The sequence below is a fragment of the Balaenoptera physalus genome (genome assembly GCF_965194825.1).
Source record: "Balaenoptera physalus genome assembly, chromosome: 11".
Lineage (NCBI taxonomy): Eukaryota > Metazoa > Chordata > Mammalia > Artiodactyla > Balaenopteridae > Balaenoptera > Balaenoptera physalus.
The window spans coordinates 4,351,694-4,375,898 of record NC_138896.1 but is presented as its reverse complement, the minus strand read 5'-3'; the positions used below and the strand labels follow the sequence as shown (position 1 = coordinate 4,375,898).

The following is a 24,205-nucleotide window of genomic DNA, read 5'->3' as shown; positions in this document are numbered from 1 at the left end:
GACAAACGGCGGCGACAGGCGGGGAAGGAGGGGGCAGGCCTGGGAAATGCTTCGGAAATCAGCAAAAGCGGAAATGTGAATTACACAAAAGGAACAGTGTCTCTTCTACTGTTCCTACCATTACAGTTTCTAGAAGCCTTGGGAGAACAGGCAGACTGTATTTGGGATTTCACCCTCTCGACTTCATTTTGAGATTTAAAGATTTCTCCAATCCTCCCCAGCTGCCGTCTGATCATTTCTGATGCTACGAGCACTTCTGAATGGGAAATCGCTCTAAAACGCGCCAGGCCTTGTTTCCGTATTTTTATTACGCTTTGTTGCTGCAAAGGGCAGAGCAGCAACCTCCCTCCAAGAGCGAATTGCCCGAGAGCTCTTAATGCGAGCGCTTTCTGCTGTTATTAAATATAGATCGGGGTGTTGTGAATGTCATCGGGACTCTCAGGTTATAATTACTCCTGTCTCACCCACTGCAGACTTGTCTGACAGCGTGTAGGATTGCTGCTTTGGCACGGGCTGAGCTTCAGGGCTGAGCCATTTATAAGAGATGCTCCAACTGCTGAAAAGTGCCTGAGGACTCTTTTCTCAAGGGTCCTAAAGTAGGACTCCATGGGGCGCGTCGGATTTAACTTTAATGAGAGTCTGTGTGACTCAGGTCCTAGACAGCATGCTTCCTCCCTTTCCCGCCTCCTTGCTGCCTAAGGTTGTCTCTCCCTAACCCCAGCCACGTCAGCCAGAAAGTGCCTTTTCTTGCCTCTCGGCTGACTGACTTTCTTGATCACTTCTTACTCATTTCCGGGCCAGATCAAGCATCATGTTCATTGACTTCTTTTGGTTTTCTCAGGGCTTTTTTAGTGAAAGCAGAACCCCAAATAAGAGAGGTATGCATGAAAAGCATCCTACCTCTGCCCTTCTCTTCTCCTCCGTTTTGGAAATCTACCCTTCCCATTTCTAGATTTCTTCCAGGGATGGAAGCTTACTTCTCTACCCCCTCTCCCTTCTCATGCCCTCAGCCCTGCGGTGAGTTTCTTGGTTCTGGAGGCTGTTCGGCCTGTCCTCCCTGACTCCTGGGGGCCTGGGCCTCCTAAAGAGAGCAGAGCGGTTCTCAGTGTCGGGGTGACTTTCCCAGTTCCCATGCAATTCCCACGTTCACTAAGCATTCAGGAGCTGCTGCTTCTCTTCTGTCTTAGCTTCTTCTAGTTGTGTCTGTTGACCCCTGCACGCCATCCCACTCAAACACACACACACACATACACACACGTGCACGCTTTCCCTCCCTGGCCCCGAGCTAATTTTCACGGCAGCAGTGACAGTCTCCGCGGGGCCGCAGTCACCACCCCATTGCTCCAGAAGCCACTCCTTCCCTTGCTCTGGGCCAGCAGTTCCCTGTAAACTGACTGTGCAACTGCTTCCCGGCACATCCTTCGTTCTCAATTCAAGGTTGTTTATTTTGCTACCACTTATTAGATGCAGCCCATTTTTTGGCATCCCCTAGTCTGATCTAAAATAATTCACCCATTCGTTCAAATAACCTATGAAACTTTGGAATCATCTTGGCTTCTCTTCTTAACCTTCCTCAGGCATCTTGCCGGAAATATAATACCTTCCAATAAGATCACAGATCCAACCACGCCAATGATCTCCATCATTACCCTCTGAGCTCTGAACAGCACTGAGATCTGGGACGTCTGCCCCTAAATCATCTGCTTCCTCCTCGCTTGCCCCTTTCCTGTTTATTCTCCACAAACCAGCCAGAAATATCCTTCATAATGTAAATAGAAACATGTCACTCCCCTGCCCCAAACCTTCTAATGGATTCCCATCACTTTTATAATACACTGAAGCATAAATCATTACGAGATTCTGTGTGATCTGGACCGTGGCTTCCCCTCCACCCCCCATCCCTTGCTCATTTCCTTCCAGCCATACTGAGCTTCTTGCTCTTTTGTCAGAGTCTTTACACACACTGTTCCTTTGGCTATGACAGCTCCCCCCCTACCCTGCACCCCACTTTGCATGTCCTGTTCCCTCCCTGCATCCAGATCTCTGTTCAGCTCACCTCCTCAAAGAGACCTTCACTCACACCACCTCCCACCTGAAACATCACCACCTGCCCTGTGGTTTCTGTCCTTCTACTCTGACTTAGTGTTATTATTTCTCTCCTTGCCAGAACGTAAGTTCCATGCAGATAGGCTCTGTTGGGTTCTCGTCGCTGAAAGCAGGGTCTGGCACATGGCAGCCGCCACTAAATACATGAATGAATAGAGCAAGCAAAAGCGTGTGCATAGTACACTGCTGAGAGCAGTATCCCGGAGAGACAGGGGGCACATGGCACCCTCAAGTGCTGGCAGTCCTGGTGGGAGATGAGGCCCACGTACACAGCAGCAGGGGGCACACACAGGAGTGTGGCCGCGTAGCCAGCCCCTACAGGCTGAAGGAACGGCAAGCACGGGGTGGACGTCTGGCAGTTGTGCCAGGAAGGCTCCAGAACCAGGTGGGCATCCACTGCCTTCCTTCAGAAGCCCTGGAAGGAGCACCACCTTCTCAGCACAGCCTGCAGGGCAGTTACTTCCACTTGGGGACAAATGAAGAGAGCGAACGCTGTCCTGGGTCCTGAAAACCAGAGCTTCCATCCTGAGAGGTGAGAAGTGTAGCTTCTGCCAGCAGTGGACGCACGTTTACATTCCTTGGGCAACAAGCAGAAGTTTGCAGAGAGGCCCCTCTAGCCTGAGGTCCCAGCCCACCTTTGCTGAGCCCCAGGGGCCCTGAAACATCCAAACATGCTCTCGTATCAGAGTCTTTACACATACTGTTCCTCCTGGTAGGAAAGCTCTCCCCCTACTGTCCACCCCACTTTGGAAGTGCCTGTGTCTGACCAAGAAGCAAGGGGTGGTGGGGCTGAGAATAGACATATTTCACGTTGGGTTGCCCAGGTTCTGCGTGACCAGAGCCCTTTCAAATGTATGGGTAAGACTAGATGGTCCCGAAGACTCCTTTCCATGCAAAAGAAATTAAACATAGGACTTTCACAGGTGTTGCTGATCTACTTGCCAGCCTTGCAAGGGAGGTATAATTAAACCCAGGCTCAGAGATATTCAGTAAATTGCCCAAAGTCACGTAGCCTAGGTCCAATATTTCTTCCACTTATGACTGTTCTACCATAGAGATCCAGCTGGTCTTGCATACACCTTCTGAGCCCCTCGGTGATTCTAATGTGCAGTCAGGATGGAGAACCACCACGCTAGCGGCTGCAACCGAAAAGAAAGCTTGCGGATGTCACTGGAAAAGAATCCTTTCCCTAAACCCTCACGCCCAACATACATATGCAAAAGCCATTTCATGTGTGTGTTTCTCCTTTCCTTTCCTCACAAGGGACAGTGTAGTGGGCTGGCCTGAGATTTTAGCCTACATAAGTTCCCTAAGCTATGCTCAAGGGGAGACAAGGATTTATCCACTTTCATGTTTAGCCTTGTCTCCCTGGAAAACTGAAAGCTGCTCTAAGAGTTGTTTGTTAAGAAGATATTTATCATCATTGTGGCTACAATTTGCAAGTGAGGAGGGAGCTGTCCGTGCCTGCATGGTCTCCTCCAGAGGGAAGGCTGCAGTTCTCAGGAAGCTCATTTAAAGTTTCCTTGAACCTCTTTTCCAAAATGAGAAATATTCTTTAGGTGTCTGCTCTGCCCTCTCTCGTCCTGATTCCTGGTTTCGCATCTCAGCCTTTCACACCACGTGCCCGTCGCCACCAAGCCCTGGATACTCTGCTGAGGGGCAGGGCCAGCGTCGTCACCCCTCAGAAACCCGAGGCAGCATGGAACCACCCGGGCCCCGAGCCTGGAAGCAGCTCCTCACCACGTGCTGCCGTGGTCCTGTGGGCTGATGCGGGAGAGGCAGTGAGCTGTGAAACTCCAGGGAACGTGCACGGGTCGCCCCGGGTGAAGGTCAGGGCATGTGCTATGACCACCCAGGGTGAAGGTCAGGGCATGTGCCATGACCACCCAAGGTGAAGGTCAGGGCATGTGCTATGACCACCCAGGGTGAAGGTCAGGGCACGTGCCATGACCACCCAGGGTGAAGGTCAGGGCATGTGCCATGACCACCCAGGGTGAAGGTCAGGGCATGTGCTATGACCACCCAAGGTGAAGGTCAGGGCATGTGCAATGGGCATGCCCCTGCCCACGTTTGTACTTCTTCTCCACCACCCCCCAGCCATGTGACCACAAACACTCTGCTGACTCTCTGACTCTTGGTGCCTCGCCTATAAAACAGGGATAAGAGTACCTACCTCAGAGGATTGTCGTTGTGGGGTTTAAGTTAAATCATTTAAAAATGTCCCTGAAACATTATGGGTCAATAAATATTGACTACTTCCTTTCTCCTTAATGGAGATCAGACTTCATGTAAATTCAGAACATTTTGTGAGAAAGTAGAGAAAAGTTGCTCTCTTAAACCTCATCTTTAAAAGCTAGGGATCTATCATCAAGTTTTCCCCTTACCTAGTAATGACCATTACATTTTTACTCAATTTTGATGTTTACAAACCTCTGTGAGAATCATGCTCACATAGATTCTGTCTTGCTCAGTCCTAAGGTGTTCCTATGAAACTGGTAGAACAAGTGTAATTATTTTCATTTTATAGAAGCAGGAACGGAGGTTCAGGGAGGACAAGGTAACTTTCTAAAAGTACACGCCCAAGATCAGAGCCCGTGTTCCCTGCTGCTAATCCCGTGCGTCTCTCAAATACCTTCCCCAGAACCTTTGAAGCTGCAGTCCCTCTGCCTCTCTCAGCCTTTCTTCTCTCCATTTACTTGCTTTGATTATTTTAAGCTTTAATGGGGTAAAATTGATATTTAAAATGCATACATTTAACGTATACATCTTGATGGATTTGGACCTATGCATCTACCTGGAGAAAAATCTCCCAGGAGCCACCCAGCAGACTTTCTCTTCTTCCTGGAAGTAGGTCACGCCATCACTGTCAGCTTAAAGAAGTCTGAGAAGGAGAGTAACAGACAGGGTACTTTCTGCTTTGCCTTAGGAGGTAGAATTTGCCAGCAAGAGAAAGGAAAGAAAGAAATGGTTGGCACTTAAATGACTTAGCACGATGAATAATGCTGTCTCCAGGGATCCTACATGGCTGCACTATTGAGAGTTAGAGATTTTGGTGACAGGAACATTGGATGTTGGCTAATGGTCTCCTCTCCTGTTTTTAGGTCAACAGTGATCTTGTTTACATTACAGCTAAGAAAGATGGCACTCACGTGGTTGAAACCCTTGATACCACCCACATTGGGAAATTAATCGTGACCAAGCAAGTTGGAGGAGATGGCATAAAAGATATTACTGATACCTACAAATTCCAAGAAGGTAAGTTACCGCAATCGAATGCAGATTGCTCTGCCCAAGTCTGCTCAGCACTTTCGTCGTTACGGTCACTGTCACCACGAAGACATGTGTTCCGGAGAAGGCATGGCCATTTGCAGCATTTGGAAGTTAGGAGAGAACTGGAGTGAGTACACATCACACCCACGGTTTCTCGTGTCATTGTAGTTTTATTTGTTTGTTTGCTTTGAGCGGAATTCTGCTTCACATGGCTTTTGAAATAATTGCTTTAAAGTCACATCTATTTTAACAGAATATAGGATGTGTTCTTGTTCATAAAAGTATGAAAGAATCTTAATTTCCAATAATCCTATTAGAAAACATTACATAACTAATGTACTTTTAGTTCAATAATGAAATTTAAATACCTGTTCACATTTGTTTAGCACCTTAAAAACTGTTTTCACGTGCATTGTTCCCTTGACATATCGTGGAAATCCCCTGAGGTAGAGAATACAACATTAATAGGACACTGCAGTCTCACTTATTCAGGCCAATTAGAATGAAGGCCCGTTTCAATCATAAAATAATGTTAAGGTGGTTTATGTTAACTCTTCGCGTGTGGAATGTTTGAAATGGAGCGGTTGAGTTCAGTCGCATCTCCATCGTACTGAGTGCCTGTTCTATGCCTGGAGTTGCGTTTGATGCTGGGATCCCCACGGTGAGAAGAACCCAGTTTCTGGGCAAGTGATAGGTTCATTCTGCTGAGGGCTTTGAAAACAAAGAAGAGGGGCACTCAGTCCAACCAGGAGATTCAGAAAAACACAGCCCGATAAGAGAAGTCACAGACCACAGCTAAAGGAAGCTGGACCAGGGTTTCCAGGAGATGAGAATATGACAAGGCCATGGGGTGTGAATCAGCCGGTGTGTTTAGGGTCCTGCAGACATTACTAAAGCATTAAGCTCATTAAGTGCCCAGAGGCTGGAGTCAAATCTCCCCAAGGTCAGTAGTGGGCAGGAGGTGCAGGGCCTTGGGTGTCTTCGTGGGGACGTGGAATATATGTTACAAGTGATTCACCGACAGAGCTTCTTAGGAATGGCAAATGCCATTTTAGTAAATGGATAAAAATGAAGAGTCATTTGCATATACCTAAATATTCATCAGTATTCCTGAAATGCTGAGTGCAGAATTTGTTTTAAATATTTTAGATCCTCTGTCTTCCTGCTCTTATTTACAAAAGCAATTTGCACTATAAAGAGAAAGTGTGCTGAATCGAGAAATTCAGGATTTGTGCCATCTGAGCCCGTGAATTTTTGCTGTACTCCTGAAATAGATAGTTCTTCTCTTCTGTAGGTTATCACTGCACAACCTAGATACAAAAGATTTTTTTTTTTTCTTTTGGGCTTTTTTCTAAAAAGAGAGTTTTTAAAAACATAAGCGTGGGCTTCCCTGGTGGTGCAGTGGTTAAGAATCCGCCTGCCAATGCAGGGGACACGGGTTTGAGCCCTGGTCTGGAAGGATCCCACATGCCGTGGAGCAACTGAGCCCGTGTGCTACAACTACTGAGCCCATGTTCCACAACTACTGAAGCCCGCACGCGTAGATCTCGTGCTTCGCAATGGGAGAAGCCACCGCAATGAGAAGCCTGCGTACCGCAAAAAAGACCCAACGCAGACAAAAATAAAATAAATAAATAACTAAATTTATTTAAAAAAGCAAAACAAAACATGAGCACAATAAAACAAAACAAACGAGCCATGCCCTCTTGTGATAGAGTGACAGGCAAAAAGATTTGGAAAGGAAAAAAGAGTCCATATAGGAATGAAAGGAACCGGCTGTAACACCCACGCATTTAATCATTCATCCTTTCAACTACTTGCTGTTAACCACCCGCCAGATTCCAGGCACTGTCGGGATGGAGACACACACAGCCCTGCCTTCGCATCTATAATAGCTAGAGAGACGGGCAGGAAGCTGTGTGGTGGGTGCCTGGGACAGGGGTGGTTGGACAGATGCTCAGGGATCCTGGAGGACCTTAGCTGTGGGCTCCCTGAGTCTGAAGGACGAACAGGGAAACACTGGGATGACTCTTTCCCCAGGGAACGAGTTCTCCCGGAAAAGGCAGCAGGACAGGGACTGTGGATAAACTCTCCCAGTGTGGAAGAGTCCTGAGCAGACCGTGTCTAGAACAAGAGCTGAGCCGTCCTCTAGGAAGCCGTCCAAGTGACCAGCTATGTTGTTTAAACTGCTCAGCGGGATGCCCTGAGCGGTCAGCCACGGAGGTGGTGGTGAAGACCAAATCAGGGTCAGACGTCAGTCTATGAAAGAGGAGTCAGGAGCTTGGCCAAGGGAGAACCCCAGATTAAAACAAATAAAATGTGCCAGCTCTGAATGGGGAAGACAGCTGAGGTCCAGGCCTCCAAGGTCTGGCAAGAAGGCAAGGCTCAGAGGAGTGGAAAGTGTGGGGGGCTGGTCCAAGCAGAAGAGCCCCTAAAATCCGCATAGATAGTTTAAGAGACGTCCCATCCTGCTCCTGGGCTGGAGTCTGATTCCAGGTGGATCGTTAACTTCTCAATCAAGGATGGCATGTGGGTTTCATATCCTAACATTGGGAATGATGGAGTGAGTGCCATTTAAGAAGGAAGCAGATCCTGCTCCTGTATGTGGTGGGAAAGAGTGAGTGGTTATCTATCTCCCCCAGGGGCATCTAGGAGAGACTGCCAGCATCTGGGCCCGTGCATTTGCCACCCTGATCCTCATGATTGAATCTCTTGTATAATTTCTCTACAAATGCTGAGTGTGGCCACTGACCTGTGGTGGGAGTGAAAACATAGAAAAAAATATTACCAGATTTAGGCATTTACTATTTTAATTGACTAGACTGTGGAAAGGTCATTTTTCACTTCGATGAACTAAAGCTTAATGTTAATTTTATACCCTTCTTTAAAATATAAGATGAAGAAACTATAAGATTTGGAAAACCAGAATTCTTAGAACTTCTCCTGTGGCGACGTCTTCTTCTGTGATGGTGTCTGGGTCCCGTTTCCTCTTCGCTCCATCAGTTATACCTTCTGTCACTTGTATTTTCATCTCTCCTTCTCTATTAGCTCCTTCCCGTGACCATGTCACCTGTGTTAAGAAAATTTACAAAACTCTTTTTCAACAATAAAGTCCCCTGCAAACATGGTCCCTCCTTTCTTCCCTTTGCCTGCACAGCTGCCCACACCCAACATCCTTTTCCTTTTATTTCTCACCCGCTGTGCCCTGAGTTCTGCCACGTGCTCATCCTTGAAGCCCTTCTCCTCCAGGTTGCCAAGACATCTGATCGCCATGTAGAATAAACATTTTGCAGATTTCAGCTTGCCTGAAACCTCCTGCATTTTTTGATGTTATTGCTCGCTCACAATTCTTGAAATTCTCTCTTCTTTTTTTAATTAAAAATTTTTTTAAATTTTTTTAAATTTATTTTTTATTCAAGCATAGTTGCTGTACAATATTATATAAGTTACAGGTGTACAATATAGTGATTCATAATTTTTCAAGGTTGTGCTCCATTGATAGTTACTATAAAATATTGGCTATATTCCCCATGTTGTACAATATATCCTTGTAGCTTATTTTATACTTAATAGTTCGTACCTCTTAATCCTCTACCCTCCTATTGCCCCTCCCACACCTTCCCAATGGTAGGCAGTAGTTTGCTCTCTATATTTGTGAGTCTGCTTCTTTTTTGTTCTATTTGTTAGTTTTTTAGATTCCACATATGAGTAATATCAGACAGTATTTGTCTTTCTCTGTCTGACATATTTGCCTTAGCATAATGTCCTCCAAATCCACCCATGGTGCTGCAAATGGCAGCATTTTCATTCTTTTTCATGGCTGCGTAATATTCCATTGTGTATACATACCACATCTTCCTTATCCATTTGTCTGTTGATTGGACACTTAGGTTGCTTTGACGTTCTCTCTTCTCTTTGTTCCTATGATGCAGCTTTCTCCTGGTTCCATCCCAACCTACCTGACTCGTTTTTCCATCTTCTTCTGCAACTCAGAGCTCCCCTTTCTTTGCCCCCCTCAGAATGTTTCTTCCTTCTAGGCTTTGTTCCTACCCAGTAGCTGGTGTTAACATGCACACACATACTGATTCTCCCAAGTCTGTCTCCAGCCTAGACTTCACTTTTAAGCCCCACATTCACCAAAATGTCCCATAGGAACCTGAAACTGAACCTTTCCAAATGCCACCTTCTATCACTCCCTCCCCACCCCAGATCTATTTCTCCCGTGCTCCTTGCCCCACGGAAGAGAGCCATGATCCACCCAAACTTAGCACGTTGAGAATAAGTCAAGCAGCAAATCCTCTAAAAGTCCCCTTCGAAATAGTTCAAATTTATCTCCTCTCCTCCATCTCCATGGCCCCTCCCTGAGAATCAAATTGTGCTGGGCGTGGAAGCCCCTTAACATAGTCCCTGATACGTAGTAAATGGCCAACAAAAGTTAGTTTCCACTATTGCTGGTAATACTATTATTACTACCATGCTCCTACTATTAGCTTGGACTCGATTATTTTTCTCCTGGATAACTGCTATAGCTTCCCAATTCCACCTTCCCTCCTCACCCTCTTCCCCTGTTTAAGTCATTGCCTCCAAAGTGACATATTTAATGACATAAATCTCAACCTGTTGCCGCACTGCTTAAAAGCCCTCACTCGCTTCCGTTGCCTGCACGGTACTCCAGCCAGAGCTCGCCAAGCCTCTGCTAGTTGCCTTTTTGCCCCCTCACGGCTCCTCCTAGCCATACCCACAGGCAGCAAAATCAGCAGCCGGGTGAGCTGTGACAGCCCCTCCCCCCAGCCAGGCTCCCACTTGCCTCCATGCCTTTGCTCTCTCTCTGAAAGGAAAAACCCTCTGAGAAGCCTCCGCTGCCCCCAGGTGGTGTCAAATCTCTGCCCTGTGTTCCCCGCACCACACACAAACGCTTGACCCAGCGTCCGTGACGGATACGCGTGTGGTGATCCCTCTGCACTCGTCCCCTTAGACCCGGGTAGGAAGGGCTGCACTTCTCATCTGAGCCTGGCACGGTGCCTGGACATCACAGGGGCACAACTAGCACGAGATGATCAAAGGAATGGTAGCTCAGGTGGCACTTGCACAGGTGAGCTTAACTGAACGTCAGATGTCCTAAACCGGACTATTTCGTATCTATTATAAAGATGAAAGTTTTGTCCCTAGATGAAGGCAAAGTGCTTCTCCAAACCCCAGTCCTCCAGAGCCTCTGTGCCAGGCTGGGTCCCAGGTCCTGGGGGCACAGAGCTTACTTTCTCCTGGGGGAAGTGATGTCACACAGCGACGAGTACTGGGAAAAGGAAAGAAAACCAGGTGATGTGTTAGTGAGAGACGAGAGGACCAGAGTAACAGAAGTGGGGGGGGGGGCACTCTGAGAAGGTGACATTTGAGCTAAGACCTGAGCAATGAGAAGAGGCTTCATCAGACATAAAGGAGACTCTCATGACACCCAGTTAATGGAAGGGTGGTTTTGACCTTGGTCCTGGAGCCACAGAGGGGCCTCAGAAAATGTGATCTGGCTTTAGATCATTCTCTCGGCACCAAATTCATGGCCCTGCGTTACGTGAGACATCAGAGCTCAGACCACAAGTGCAGAGAGAGGGGATTCCGTCGAGCTGGGGAAACCCTGCCGCTCCTCCTGCCTCTTACCTGGGCCTGCGCTTCCTGGAAACCCCCTCCTGCCTCGCTGGCAGCTCCTGCTCACAGGGACAGGCTGGTCCCCAGAAGGAAGCTAGAGGTTCCTCCATCTATGACCCGCTGTGAAGTCCCTCCTAGCGTCCAGAAGCTTCCACCGCCCCTCCTCCACTCGGCCAGCTCAGCCTCTCCCCATGAGGCACCTCTCTGACCGTGACCATGTTCCCACTGCTGGTGTTCACCTCCCACATTTTGCCTAAATGCATGTTTGGTGCCCGTCCAAAGCCATGATCATTAATGCTCTCTTTCTTGGGGAGCTATTTGCCAGATGCTTTCCACTAAAATATTTCACTATGCTTTCCCTATCACAGCCACTCCTTCCCTTTAGTATTATCTCCCTCTTGTCGACTGTGAAACATGTGCTCTAGCCAATGCTTGTCCTGGACCAGTTACTTCTGGCACATTCTTGCAGTCTTGACAATCAGAGAAATTGTTAATACACACACAGAAATACACATTCATTTGTTTGCAACACCTGCTGGCATTTTCTCTGTCTTTGCAAAGTCCTAGTAGCTGCCAATTCTTATGCATGTCCTACCTGTAAACCACTTACCAACCCTACCACGTGTGCGTCCTTATTTACACACAAGGAAACCGATGGTAGTAATAGCCCCTGCCTTGCAGAGCCCTCCTGAGGATTAGATGAGACAGCGTACAATACGCACTTCCCGTGACACCCGTCACATAGTTAGCTCTCAGCGATACTTGTTAGCACTATTAATTGTCCTCTTCATTTTCATTGCAGTTTGTTATCAGTTAAGTGAGAGGCAACATCTTAAAAATTAATGTAACTATAAAAGCCAGCATTTTTATTTCGAAGTGATTCTTCTTTTGCTAGCCATTTGCATCACAAGCCAAGTGGGACAGGTCCGAGTGGAAAGAGACATGTGGAAGACAGGTCTTGCCGGGCAGACCCACGAATGGGAGAAAACTCACACTGTAGAAGGTGAAAGGCAAGATGCAACTTCTCCAGCTACGTGGCTAGGACATTGGGAGGGAAGCCAACTAATCCCACAGTTTGAGAAGAGTTAGATTTTGCCAGTTCTATCTGCTGCGCCTTGAAACAGTGACCCTGGAAAAACAACCCTTGGAGCATGCGCTGTAGTAACCCCTGCTCAGATAGGCCGAACCCGGCAGCCGGGCAGGTCCTAACTCTCTGGGAACTTGATTTTGCAGAATGTATAACATGGGATGAGGATGACGCCTGCCCCAGAGGGAAGCCTGAGGCTTACAGAGGCAACCCGGCAAGCCCAGCAAGCAGTGCCCACAGCACACTGTTCATTAAGGTGACTTTCTCTCGGGTGGCTTGCATTGTCCTTATCTCTGCACCTTTCCTAGGTCAAGAAGAAGAGAGGCTGGCCCTAGAAACTGCCCTGATGTACGGGGCTAAAAAGCCCCTAAGCACGGAGGGCGTCGTCAAATCGAGGTCTGATGTCCACATGAATTTTGAAGTGGAGAATGCCGTGCTGGGAAGAGACTTCAAGGTCACCATCACCTTCCGTAACAACGGCCCCACCCACTACACCATCACAGCCTATCTCTCGGGCAACATCACCTTCTACACCGGGGTCGCCAAGGCAGAGTTCAAGAAAGAGACGTTTGATGTGACACTGGAGCCCTTGTCCTGTAAGTTAACGAGGGGGGGCTGTTCTCTCCAAGATGTGTCACCTGCTTCCTTGTCTGGCTCTGTGCTGACGCTCCCTAATAACTTCCTGTCAAAGTTAAAGCCCTGGCTCAGAGCCCAGGAGCAGGAACCACAGGGCAGGACCCACTTTTTCTAGAAAGGCCCCCACTTCCGTCTTCGTGACTCGTGCACAGACGTGAGCACTGAAATTTTCAAAGCTTAGAGCCCCACGAGTCGTGAACGTTAAATGTCACTGAACCCCTTGCTACTTACAGGGTGGCCCAAGGATCTGAAGCGTCAGGACCCACTGGGCGCTGGTCAGAAATGCAGACTCTCAGGCCCCGCCCCAGCCCCAGGCATTTTAACAAGATCCCAGGGGGACCGGTGTGCACAGGAAAGTTGGTGAAGCTTGTGTCTCAGAAAGCAGGCCCGCTGGCGGTACCCCTCTCCCAACTTAGGAACAGCTTTGGGGGGCCGCCCAGCAGGAACGGTGTGTTTGGCTTTACCATTTAGGGGGCAGGGAGATCTAAGCTCCGCAGGGTGAGCTGTCTGATGTACAGGGTCAGGAGAGCCCATCCTTGGGAGAGGAGACTCGAGCCTCGGGACGTGTTGTCCAGGAACCTCTGGAGGCTCTGCTCTCCCGGCCATCTCCCCGGGGGCCTCTCCCGTGCCTCGATCCCTCACCTCCCTTGCATACATGGCCTTCCAAAGCGTCTTCTTCACTATGAAAAATCCAGACTAGTTTAAGTAGGACTGGGATTGACAAGCCGCAGCTGACACTGGGGATTGCAATTTCGACCCGTCTCATTCCCTGGGGTACCAGCGTTTGGCGTGCACAACAGCTGGTCACTCAGCTGGTCAAATGAGCCAACCAGAAGAACCCGGTCTCCAGGCAGAGCACACGGAGTTAGAAAACAGAGCATGCTGAAAGGGTCAACATGGCAGGGCACCAGATCCGTTGACCTGACAGGTGACTCAGAAAAAGAAATGGAAAAAAAAGGTATATGAATAATAATTTTTAAAACGCAGAGGGGGGCAAGACTATGGTCCCGCCTGGGGTGGCCAAACCCACGTCTCGTTTGTTTTCAGGCTTCCTCGATTCTGTGTCTGTCCCAAGCCACAGGAAGTACCTTTGGGAGGCTTCAGAAAGACGTTCCCAGAAAAATGAGAAACTATTCCTAAAAAATCCTGATTTCAAGAAACCTACTCAATCTTGAAGGAAGCAAATCCCCCTCGATTCAGTAGACTAGCCAACAATTAAGAAATCACCATGGTATTTGTTTTGGAAACTGGAAGATCTAGCACTTGGAAGAAAGATAATTCTTACAGAAATGCGTAGTCAGTATAAAGGACTCAAGAGAAAAAACAGTCATCACAGCTGTTTAGAACAGACAGACTCAGTGGATTTAGAGGGCCTGAACCTTGGAATGAGACAAATTTGGATTTTAGCTGTGACTGTGTCACCTACTAGTTGTGTGTCCCTAGGCAAATTACTTAAGTAATCTGAGCTCATCTGCACGTGGGAACAATACTACCCACGTCTCTGGGTTGTTGGTTCACCGCCCCCCCACACACACACACCTTTATTTAATGCCTACAAGTCCAGGTATTATTTTGTGCTGGTGACACAGCAATGAGTTGCTTCTTGATGGTCTCCTGGGGGGAAGATGGGGGCTCCACAATAAACAATCAAACAAGTGAATACATATGGTTCTGTGTAGAATAGGAAAATACGAAGCAGGGTAAGGAAGACAGGGAGTGCCAGGGGTGGGGGAGTGTGGTTAGGGAAAGCCCCTCTGATAGGGTGACATTTAACAGAAATCTGACAGAAGGGAAGGAGTGAGCTTTCCAGCCAGAAAAAAAAAAATGTAAATGCAAAGGCCCTGAGGCCAGAGCTCATGTGATGTGTTCAGTGAGCAGCAAGGAGACCAGAGTCAGGAGCAAAGGCATCCAGGGGAGGCTGGTGGGTATAGACCAGGTAAAGACCTGGAAGCCCTTGTAAAGATTTTGGCTATGATTCCTAGTGAGCTGCAGAGCCGTAAGACGGTGTTGAGCAGAAATGTGCCCTGGTCTAACTTGGGTTCTGAAAGATCACTCCGCTGCTGTGCTGAGAACAGACTATAGGCGAAGTGGAATTGAAGCTTAGAGACTAGTTAGGACGCTGTTGCAGTAGTCCCGTGAGAGATGGTGGTGAAGGTGAGGGAGGTGGTGACAGCTACCAGATCCGGGTGTTTTCTGAAGGTAGAGCCCTCGGGATTGGTTGACAGTTTGGATGGGCGGCGTGAGAGAAGGGGGCTATGGAGGAAACTAAATGTGATAATATATGCGGAAGGCTTCCCGCAAGTAGGCTCCCCATAAATGCTAACTTCCAACATGTTTACACTTTGGGAAACTGCGACCAGAAAGGTGAGTTGACGTGTTCAAGGCCACACATAGCAATTAGAGGCAAAGCAGGTACCAGAAGCCACATCTCATTCAGGCAGGTACAGTGAGCCAGCTCCGTGCATTCTTGGGCCCTAAGTAGGCCCGCCCCTTACTTGTGCCCCGTTGCCTGGGGTCCAGCTGCCCCTGACTCCCCTGCACAAGGAACTATGTGCCATCCTTTTCCCACCGCACTAGAGTCCCATCTCTCAATCTCCTTCCCCTTCTCTCCATGATCCAATAAAAGCATGAGCTTATGTGAGTTAGCGGGCTAGAACGGCATGATATATTAGCCATCTCAGTCATCGATCTAGGGACATCGAAGCCTGACTCAGTATCAACACAGCTCCCACGCACTCAGCCCACCCCAAGCCTTGTCCTGAAAAACCTGAAGGGAGTTGAAGACTGTTTCTTGCTTTACCCTGCATGTACGTGGCACTAACTGCATGCAATAAATTGCATATAGCAACCTAAAATAAATTGCAATATATGGCAAAAAGCCACAGGATTCTAGACATCGATCAAGCAGGTCAGGGTACAATCCTAGGAGAGTCTGTTGCAAAGAAAGTTTTCCAAGTAGAACAAGAAGCGTATTTTCCAGATTGATGATTAAAGGGAATGTGTAGGCTAGAATCAGCTGGGAAGATCTGAATAACTTAAACCTCCCATACCTTCAAAGGTGCTATCGTTTCCACTTGGCTATATTTAGTTTTCTTTGCTCTTTGGAAAAGAGATGAAGCAGCTCCTGTCTGTGTCCCCCCTGGCTTTCCCCAGACACCGTAAATGGTATTGGCAGGGTCCCAGCTCCACCACTCAGAGCATGAAAATCTCTTCTTCTTCTTCTTCTTGCCACGTTTAATAAACTTTATCTAGAACAATTTCTTGTGCAGTGGCAAAACACAGCACTTACATAATGTACTATTTCAGGAGCCCTGTTCTCTTGGGCTCAGAAACACAGCCCAGTTTCTTTAGTGCCAAGATTTAGAGAATGTTCTACCTCCGAGAATGAAGAGTCCCGAGGCTGATGGGATCAAGGCAACGAAAGCCTCTGTAAAGATGTCAGGCGCATCTTGCCAACCTAAACAGCCCAGTGGTCAAACACGGCCCTCTAGAAATAGCCAGAGGATGTCCATTTTTTTTTATTATTATTACTGGAGGCAGCTAGCGGCAAAATGCGTGTTCTTCAAGGCCTGTCACTTTGCCGCTCCATCTGGCCCCATCTGGCGAAGTGAAAACAGCCCCCATGTGCTCATCTGAGGTTGTCTCCAATTGAGGGACAGAGCCTTAGTCTTCTGGACAATTCACTGCTCGGGGAGCCATGGAGGAAGCAAGGCCCAGGCTCAGTCCCAAAGAAGGCAACATGCGTGGGTCACCCAGAAAGGCAGAATTCGAGGGTCAAGGTCAAGGCAAGGTCTTCGATTCCAAAGGCCAGCTCTAAGTGGAATGGGACTGCCCTAGAAGTAGGCCGAGTTGCTGACTGCTTGTCTAGGGCGGACCAGTACGTTCTAATAACTCTGCGTAGCCCGTGGCCGTCTCTCAGCCTGGGTACCGCGAACTTTCAGACTGGACAGTTGTTACGGGGTCTGTCCCGTGTGTTGTGGGATGTTTAGCTGCATCCTTGGCCTCTACCCGATAGATGCCAGTAACAACCTCCAGTTGTGACAACCAAAAGCATCTCCAGACATTACTAAACATCCCTGTGGGGCAAAATTGCACCCCGTTGACAACCACTGGTCTAGGATGACCATCCTTTCCATGTTGCCATCAATTTCCATTTTGCCAGGAATTGAGTGCATTCTGGGGTGCAAGACTTTCAGTTTCAAAACGGAGACCATCCTAAGCCCACCCAATTCTACCCTAACACCGCCCCATCTCCTGCTACAATCTCCTATCTCTGGGAGCCCCTCAAACTTGAATATGTACCATCTGAGCATCGTATTCAAATGCAGATCCTGATTCCCTAAGTGTGGGTGGGGTTAGAGAACAGGTGGCAGGCTCTTACAGGGCTGATCTGGGGGCGGGAAGGGCGGGTCCCCCTAGTGGTTGAGCCGTGCTTCTCAGCCCCGCTGCATGTAAGAGTCATCTGCAGAATTTTAAAACAAAGCCTGGGTCCCAGCCGCCAAGATTCTGATTGAATTGACCTGGGGTGGGATCCAACAGGGCAGGTTTTTAAATGTCCCTAAGTGATTGTGAGGTAAAGCCAAGACTGGGCGGTCACAGCACCTACTCACCCGTGCAGAGACCTTGAGGCAGATGGTAGGCACGGCCTGATGAGCTGTCGTCCGGGAGCCCAAAAGGCAGGAGGCCTCCCTGTGCCCTGGAGTTCACCCCACAGGGTCTTCCCTCCTGGGTCCTGGACGGCCGCTCGTGAGGGAGGGCTAAAACGAACCACCCTCTGCACTTGAAACTATCAACCTTGGGAATTGTTTCCTTCAATAACTTCCACCGGAAGGAGGAATCTTTGGCCAAAGGCAGACACTGAGCAGGGAAGCCGTGGTGGAGACATTCGATTCCACGCAGGGAGGATGGAGGTGTGACCACACAACACTGGCGCCTGGCTCTGCCCAGGCCCGGGCTCGGCCTGCAGGAGAACTGCCCTTTGCCCTTAAGAATCCTGGGCTCTGGGAAATGAGAGTGAGAGAAATCGGGCAGTGCAGCCAAACAGAACCTTACGGCTGCGGTCAGAGCCGCAAGACAGGATTCCCGTCCTCAGCCCGGATGGTGAGCAGAGCGGGGCCTGGACCGCTCCCCACCCTCCACCTGTCATCCTCACTGGCTCGTCCCCAGCACCTAAACGCTCACGTTGTCGGTGCCTTGAGATCACAGAGGTCTTTTAAGTTGCAAATAGCAGAAGGGGTGGGAGAGAGTTGCATGCCTACAGTGAAAACTGGTTTCAACCGCTTCTTTCTCTTAAATAGAAAAATCGAGGCAGATTGGTACAGTACAAGCTGGAGAGAAAGTGTGGAGCAAAGGAATCAAGGAAAAGGTTTAGGTCGTTGACAGCTTTGCTCGAGCGTGGCCCCTGGCCTGCGTGAGATGTTTCTTATCACAGGAGGGCACACGGCACGGTGGCCGTGGACGTCACTGCCCCACATCTGTCGCCTTGGGACTGTTTCTGCCTCAATCCAAGCAGCCACAGCTAAAACCCCTTGGTCCTTGATTTAAAACCTCTTTGTCACGTTGCATTTTACAAGAGCAAAAGCACTGTTGGGGAAAACTTGCCACGTTTTCTCTAGGAAGACTTTACTGAATGTGAAATTTCCGGCACATTCTTTACCCCAGAAGCCGGAGAGCTTCTTGTCCCTGATGGGCTCTGTGTTCCACTCACCCTCACCTGTGTGTGTTCTCGGTGGAGACTGTGTTGTCGTGGAAAAGATGGGGCCCTCAGGGAGGGGTGAAGCAGCTCCTATCCCGGGTCCTGACATCGCCATGTTTGTTTTTCCTCCCGCCAGTCAAGAAAGAGGAGATGCTGATCCAAGCGGGCGAATACATGGGCCAGCTGCTGGAGCAGGCGTTCCTGCACTTCTTTGTCACAGCCCGTGTCAATGAGACCAAGGATGTTCTGGCTAAGCAGAAGTCCATTGTGCTGACAATCCCCAAGGTCATCATCAAGGTCAGTTTTAGCATCTCAGATGAGGGAGAAAGGCAAGGTTGTTAGTGTTTAGGAATATGTGTGTGTGTGTGTGTGTGTGTGTGTGAAAGTGTGTCCTGCTCCAAAAAAAAAAAAAAAAAGGAACTAGGATCCTCCTGTTCTTTGAAAGAAGTAAACCACCCTATATACAGACATGCACATATAACACGTTTCTCTCCTCTCCAGATTTAAATATATAGATGTGGCTGCAGATATAAATATAACCTGGGGGTATAAACACGCTTGTGGAGGAAGACAGAGATGTGTAAAGGATACAGATACTTGGAACTCAGTGTCTCCAGAATAAAGTAGGTCAGGCATGGCATCGAACAGAAGCCGCCTGGATCCCCTCCCACCTGCGTTTTGGACTGTACTGTTGTCCATGAAGCTATCACTGTATACAGTAGAATGCACAAACCGAAATGTCAGCGTGATGATCATGACTTGTCATGTGTGTATACGCCTGGCAACCACCAGCCAGAGGCAGACACAGAGGATTTGTAACACCCAACACCCCAGAAATCTCCCTCACGCCTTTTGCAGTCCATCACTCTCTCCTCCGTCACCGAGACAACCATTGCTCTGACCTCTATCACCGGAGGGCCTTTTTTGCCCGTCTGGCTAGTAGTTTTAACGTTGTCTCCCCATTTGCTGCCAGAACTCTCTGTCCAAATGGCTCAAAGGCACTTGGCAGTAGAGAGGTGAACATGGGTGAAAGGGGAAGGCAAATATGGCAGCCTGTCTGCCCCCACTTCTCAGGACCACTGGCAGCGTCCGTAGCTACATCCCCAAGACACCTCCTGCCCTGGGGGCAGAAACCCAGGCCTCCATCAGGGTTCTTGGGGGTGTGACATCTCATGTCAGCCTTATCCAGGACTTGGAGACCTTTCCAAGTGATTGAGTGATTAGCACAGACCTGAAGGTGCATTCCTCTAAAGTGGTGGATAAATCAAAATTTTAGAGGCACTCACATTTTAAAGCCTCTGGAGGTGGGGTGTTGGCAATGAGCGGGCAGGGAGCAGTAGGCCTTGTGTCTCTTCTGAATCGTTTGCTGAGAATCACTTGTAAAGCTAATAATGTTGCGTAGCATTCAAACTGGCAGCCTTCACTGGGTCCAGTGCCGTGTGGACGGCCCTTGAGGGCTACTGTACGATGAGTCCCACCAGGCCGACATGTAGGGCCCCGGAGGAAGAGAACCCCAGGCCCTCCTTTTCTAGGAAGGCTTGAATCTTCACGCCTTCTTGGTTCTTTCACCCCGGTCACCTGCTACAGGCCCATCACAGCACCACCTACACAAGAGGCCTTAAGAGACAGCATAGAAGTGAGGGGTGCAGGTCTGCAGGCAGAACAGGGAAGAATGCAGAACAGAGAAGTGGTACTGGGGTTCCTGCAGGGGAGCCGCCATTCCCCTGAGCATAAGGTGCTGGTGCCCTGACCGGGGCGGCCCGCCCACCCGCCACGTGGCAGCTGCCCTCGTGGCGGGCTCTCCTGGGACACACGCGGTGCCGCGCAGGCCTCTCCCGGAGGCTGGGGGAGGCCTCCTTTCCCGCTCCCATCAGGAGCTCCGCCTCGGAACCTTTCCCGCTGCTTCAGGAGCTCCGCCTCGGAACCCTTCCCGCCAGAGGCAAGGCCCACACGCTCATCTAATTATGAACTGGCAGCTTGTCCCCGTGAAGGGCTCAGCAGAGAGCTGTCCCCAGCTGGGAAGTGCTCCCACCCCAGCGTAAAATAGAATTTAATTGCACCGCTGGCAATAAACTGGATGAACACAGGAAACTGATAACTTTCATCTTTTAGACCTCATTAACTGAAGGTTTATTGACTAGTCATCTTCCGAGTTTACGCAGAGAGCAGTTTAACTCCCCACGGGCAGAACCCAAATCCCTTCTCCTGCGGCTCAAGTGACCTGAACGGGGAGGGTGTACTTTACAAAGAGTTGTGTGGGTTTTTTGTTTGGTTTTGTGTTGTTTTTCAATTTCCATAAGGGTGTCAAAAAGGCGGTTCTTAGACGTAATGCATTTAGAGGGTAGGGCCGTTTGACCGGGACTGCAGCAGGAGAGGGATGGAAACTCTGGCCTCCATTCAGGTCCGGGAGTGCTCAGGAAAGCAGGCAGGCGCGTTCTCACGGAAGTGGTCGCTTAACCACTAACCTCGTGAACTGCATTAGCCCCAAGGACAGACTAAATCCGAGGCGGGGCAGAGGTGTTCCTGGGTAAGGCCCCTCATACCCTGAAAGCCACCCAGGTGTCCCTGAGCTGTGAGAGGCCCCAATTCCAGAAACTGGCTAATGCACTGGCGACCAGTATGCTAGTTAGTCTACTCGAGGCGTGGCGTACGGACCGCGGGTACCCAGACGGCAGGTATCCTGAAAGCGACTGCCCGGGCAGAGAGGAGACAGACAAAAGGAGGAGCGGGGAAGGGAGGAGGGGAGGGGAGGAGAAAATAAATATACACTGAAACAAATGTTACCCAGGAGACCTCAGGGCGGGAGTCAAATAAACTGCATAAACAGGAGTTGGAGAAGAAGCTAAATGCAGTGAAAGTACAAACGCACCGTGGCTCAGAGGTCCAGACCACGTGGGACACATGTCTCTAGGTTCTAAGAAAACGCTAGAACCCTTGGTCCATCTCTTTGAGCCTGGAACAGGCTCACAGCTTACAGAACCTCCCAAGGTCACCATGATGAAGGCACAGGATGAGGGGGTGGGAGAGACAAGGGACAGGAAGGCAGGATCCCCCCGCAACCCCGAGGCAGGAGGGGGGGTGAGACCGGCACACAGTGCTGGCAATGACAGTAGCTCTGAGTACTGAGGTCTCTGCTGTTATGCTTCTCCTGTACTATCTTATTTAATCCTCATTTCCACCCTACGAGGTGGGCATTATTGTACCCATTTTACAGATGAGAAATCTGAGAGGCCCAGAGAGGGCAGTGCCCTGTAGCATGGTGGTCAAAACACAGGCTCTGGGACCAAACTATCTGAACTCCAAGCCTGTTTCCTCAACACACTAGCTGTGTAACCCTGGACGCATCACTTACTGTCCCTTAGCTCCTGTTCTCTCAGCTGTTTAACAGAGACGATGGCAAGTCTTACTTCATAGAGCTGTCGTGAGTGTAAAACGAACTAGTGCGTACCTAATGCCTCGCTCGCGGTCAACGCCGAGTATGTGTTGCTTGTTGGTATTGCCCTTGTTACTGCTCACAAGCCACTTGCCTGTGGTCACCTGCCTGATAAGGGAGGGAAGGAAGCTTCTAACGCAGGTCTTACTGATTTGGAAGCTTGTACAGGTAACGGCTCGGCTGTGTTGCTCTCACACTGGAACTTTCACCAGAATAGAAGATGGTGACTGCATTTACCGAACGGCCTGGTGTTTCCAGGGAGGAGAGATCACAGGAGTTGGAGTGGAGTGGGGTGTCAAGGATTAAGGCTGTAGAACCATAGGTGATCCTTGGTGAGTGGATAACATTCAGCCGGTAGAGATGGATGGAGGGACCACGCCAGACGCTAGGAAAAAAAAAACATAAGCGAGGGTGGGTGTGGGGAGCAGCTGGAAGCCGCCGCGGCGGGAGTGCAGGCTGGAAGCAGGTGACTAGTGAAGAGAGACCGAGCAAGGCAGCCTGGGGCCACTTTGAGGTGAGGCTACAAGGTTTGGATGAGAGCTTCCTAACTCATCTGTGGACAGGGGGGCTTCAGTGGAGATTCTAGAACATGAATGTAACATCGTGGTCAACTCCGACCTCCCAGGAGTCGGAACCTCTTGCCTTTCTCCCTTCTCTTCCAAGCCTTTGCCCAAAGCACTGTCTCCTGGGAGACCCAGCTCAGCCTTGGGGCTGGAGCTGCCTGAGGGCTAGTTTGCAGCTTTTCTTACCCAGCTCCCTTTCTAGAGCAAATAGACGCCAACCTGGACCACGATGGGACCCACCTGTCTGGGTCCACATCACCGTCAACCAAAGCAGTTAGGCCAGTGGACACGTCCTTACATCCTAAGGACCCAGTCTTGCCCTGCATTCGTCCCTGTGAGCACAGATATCGGAGGTGGGTTAAATTGTGCTCCCAGTTGACTGTTCCCGGCACCCACCACGCATGAGTCACACAGTGTGATCCTCGTGTGGAAAACGGCAGGGAGAGACAGTCATTAAACTTTAATGAGCACACAACTCTTTTCCCAGGCTATCAAAATATTTTGATGAGAAAAGTATATTTTATTAAAGTCATACATAGAATTTTTCTCTGCCTTCCCACATGTTGATTGTTAAGAGGCTTTAAGTCAGGAAAAGATTCTTCGGCATTTTGATGTTCAAGGCACGGCTATTTTGGGGAGGGGATGGAGGCAACAGAGGGAATTCAGCTGGTCTGCCGGCTAGAGGCTGGTTTGCAGGAGTCGTGATGCGTGACATGGGGGCAGCGTGCCGGTGGGTTCCTCCCGGTCTCGGGGAGCAGTGAAGCTTTCACAGTTTTCACGTCCTCACCCAAGTCAACTGGAGCAGGAACACCGGGGTGGGGGGAACCCTTACAGCCCCTTCTGTAGAAAAGCCCCCCAGCACAGGGGCTTGGATGGCTGGACCCGGACATCCCGGGTTCCTAATTCTACCTGGGCTGCTGTGGGCTAATTCTTCAACATCTCAGATGTAGAATGGGTCCAGTAATATTGCTGACCTTGTTGGGTTGCTGAGAGGGCTAATAGAAATAATCCTCATAAAGAGCTTAACATGGTACCTCGATCACAGTAAGTACGTGATGAAGACCAGCGTCTGTCAGCTTCCATCACCCTGGGTAGCCGCCACCAAGTCTCCTGTCCTCTTTCTCCCTTTCCTTCTTCCTCTCCTCCTCCTCCTTCTTTCTCCTCTCTCTCTCGCTGTCTCTCACACACACATCCTCTCTCTCTGAACTTCCCTGTCCCTTTTTGCAAAATAACACCCTCATAATACTAGTCCCATTATTAACTGCAATCATATATAAAACACAAAGTTGTTCAGGACTAGATCTGGGCCGTTCCTGAGAATGCTTAGCCCCTGCCAGGACCGGGGGGTTACTGGTTAGTGTCACCTCCCTCCCCCCCCGAGTCCTCTCTGTGCCGGGGATTCTCTAGTCAAGCCCCTGGGACTTGCTCAGGGCAGGAACGGCCCTCCGGCCAGTGCTCACCCGGTGGCGTTGAAACCGACCCCTGGGTGTTGAGCACGTGCATTGTTCCCTGTGGGAGCCTCCTGAGAGGGGGGCCGGTCCCGAAGAGCCTGGAGGAGACTCGGGGGAGAGAGGAGAGGTGGTCACACGTTCCCCCATGACCTCCTTTCAGTATCTGGGAAAACCATTCCCAGTGCCATTTAAGACAGCTCGGGTCCCACCGCATCTTTAGTATTATCGTGTAGGACAGTCCTGTGGCCTTTTCGGAACATCATGAGACACCAATAGAACTCATTCTCTCCTATGAATGAGGAACAGTTTTGCTAGGAAAAACAT

At 49.6% G+C, this 24,205-nt stretch overlaps 1 protein-coding gene across 2 annotated transcripts in view; it reads left to right on the top strand.

The window, feature by feature from the left end:
• Nucleotides 1-24,205, top strand: part of F13A1 (coagulation factor XIII A chain) — a 180,964-nt gene that overhangs the window by 104,344 nt on the left and 52,415 nt on the right. For both annotated transcript variants that reach the window (XM_082413293.1, XM_082413292.1), the window contains exons 11-13: nucleotides 5,208-5,361; nucleotides 12,412-12,699; nucleotides 18,571-18,731. In XM_082413293.1, coding sequence (XP_082269419.1) covers nucleotides 5,208-5,361; nucleotides 12,412-12,699; nucleotides 18,571-18,731 — 603 coding nt within the window. The remainder of the gene's footprint in view (nucleotides 1-5,207; nucleotides 5,362-12,411; nucleotides 12,700-18,570; nucleotides 18,732-24,205) is intronic.